This window comes from Echinococcus granulosus (genome assembly GCF_000524195.1).
Source record: "Echinococcus granulosus chromosome Unknown EG_S00444, whole genome shotgun sequence".
NCBI classification, from domain to species: domain Eukaryota; kingdom Metazoa; phylum Platyhelminthes; class Cestoda; order Cyclophyllidea; family Taeniidae; genus Echinococcus; species Echinococcus granulosus.
Window position 1 is genome coordinate 1 of NW_020170823.1, and position 1,167 is coordinate 1,167.

The 1,167-nt window shown below is 42.8% G+C and overlaps 1 protein-coding gene across 1 annotated transcript; it reads right to left on the bottom strand. All coding sequences in view use genetic code 11, as the record gives it.

The window, feature by feature from the left end:
* Positions 1 to 24: 24 nt before the first annotated feature.
* Positions 25 to 739, bottom strand: EGR_11170 (hypothetical protein; the record flags this gene model as incomplete). The annotated part of the gene is made up of 3 exons (XM_024500417.1): positions 25 to 141; positions 464 to 594; positions 646 to 739. The coding sequence occupies 3 exons, from the start codon at positions 737 to 739 to the stop codon at positions 25 to 27; spliced, it is 342 nt and encodes a 113-aa protein (XP_024345169.1).
* Between the last annotated feature and the right edge of the window lie 428 nt (positions 740 to 1,167).

Genomic DNA, 1,167 nt, shown 5'->3' on the forward strand with positions numbered 1-1,167 from the left:
CGTGATGAGTACAACAGATTTCTCTTACTGTGACGGTTTCACTGAGCTACGTTGATTCTCTACATTGTTCAAACTGCCTTCAAAAGCTGCCTCAACATTGTCTTCAACGAGAATCTTTGCGTTGTTGAATGACGCCGTTTTCTGTCGAGGACATGTTACTTCTGATCTGACAACTAGCAACACATAATATGTTGAAAATATAATGGTGCACTGCCAGTATATTAGGGGGGAATTAATAAAATAATAAAATATTAATAACACGTTAATTTTTCCAGCTGATATATCGTGGTCCAGGTGCCCAGCAGGCGAATCGGCGACCGTGGTTATGGTCCAGACTGCTGCTTGAATCGCATTTCTTGAATGCATCTGTTGTGATCTTCTTATGGACCGTTCTCGTTTTACTTGTTTTCTTGAATGTGAATCCATTTACCAGAATATTTCAGTAATTATGACTACTGCCTACTATAAAGATGGGAGCGTGATCCTTTGCATTAGCACTACCTGCCTCATTTATCATTGAAGATGTCCACGTCAGTAGAAGTTGCACTTGAGCCCATGAATTTGGCTGCAGCATTGAGGGTTGTGATGATGGTGCTACAAGAAGGAGCAACAAACTGCAATTCTTTAGTGGAGACAATCACGTACCATGCAGCTGCACCAACGGTGCACTCTGAGCCACAGCTTGCAACTTGCCCCCCTCCACTGAGGAATACTGCCATCTGGCTATTGAGTACACCATGTAGACCGCGATAAGATCACTTATTCCACTTATATCACCCCCTTTATCAAGATATGAGTTAATATCGATCAGCCGCGGCACACGCGTACAGTACCAATAGCTAGTGACCGACTGACCAACCGACTGGCGACTGATTCGCCAAATGGCAGAGCGTACGCCTAGTGCCAGGATCTTGCATTTCGCTTATTTAAAGTGCTGAGTGATCTTGACCTTTGAGTGGTTATCTGTTCAATTTCAGTATATCGCAGCTTCAAGTTGGCTATTGAAGAGGAACTGAGCAGGAGTCCTAATCCGTACTACACTCAAAGATATGCATTCAAGTTAAGATGGGGATTCACGAATTGCAGAAATTGAAAATCGGCACAGGGACGTGTGATGGAGAACTTAGATATTTCCAGTGAATGGACTTTTTCCTCCATATATTTATT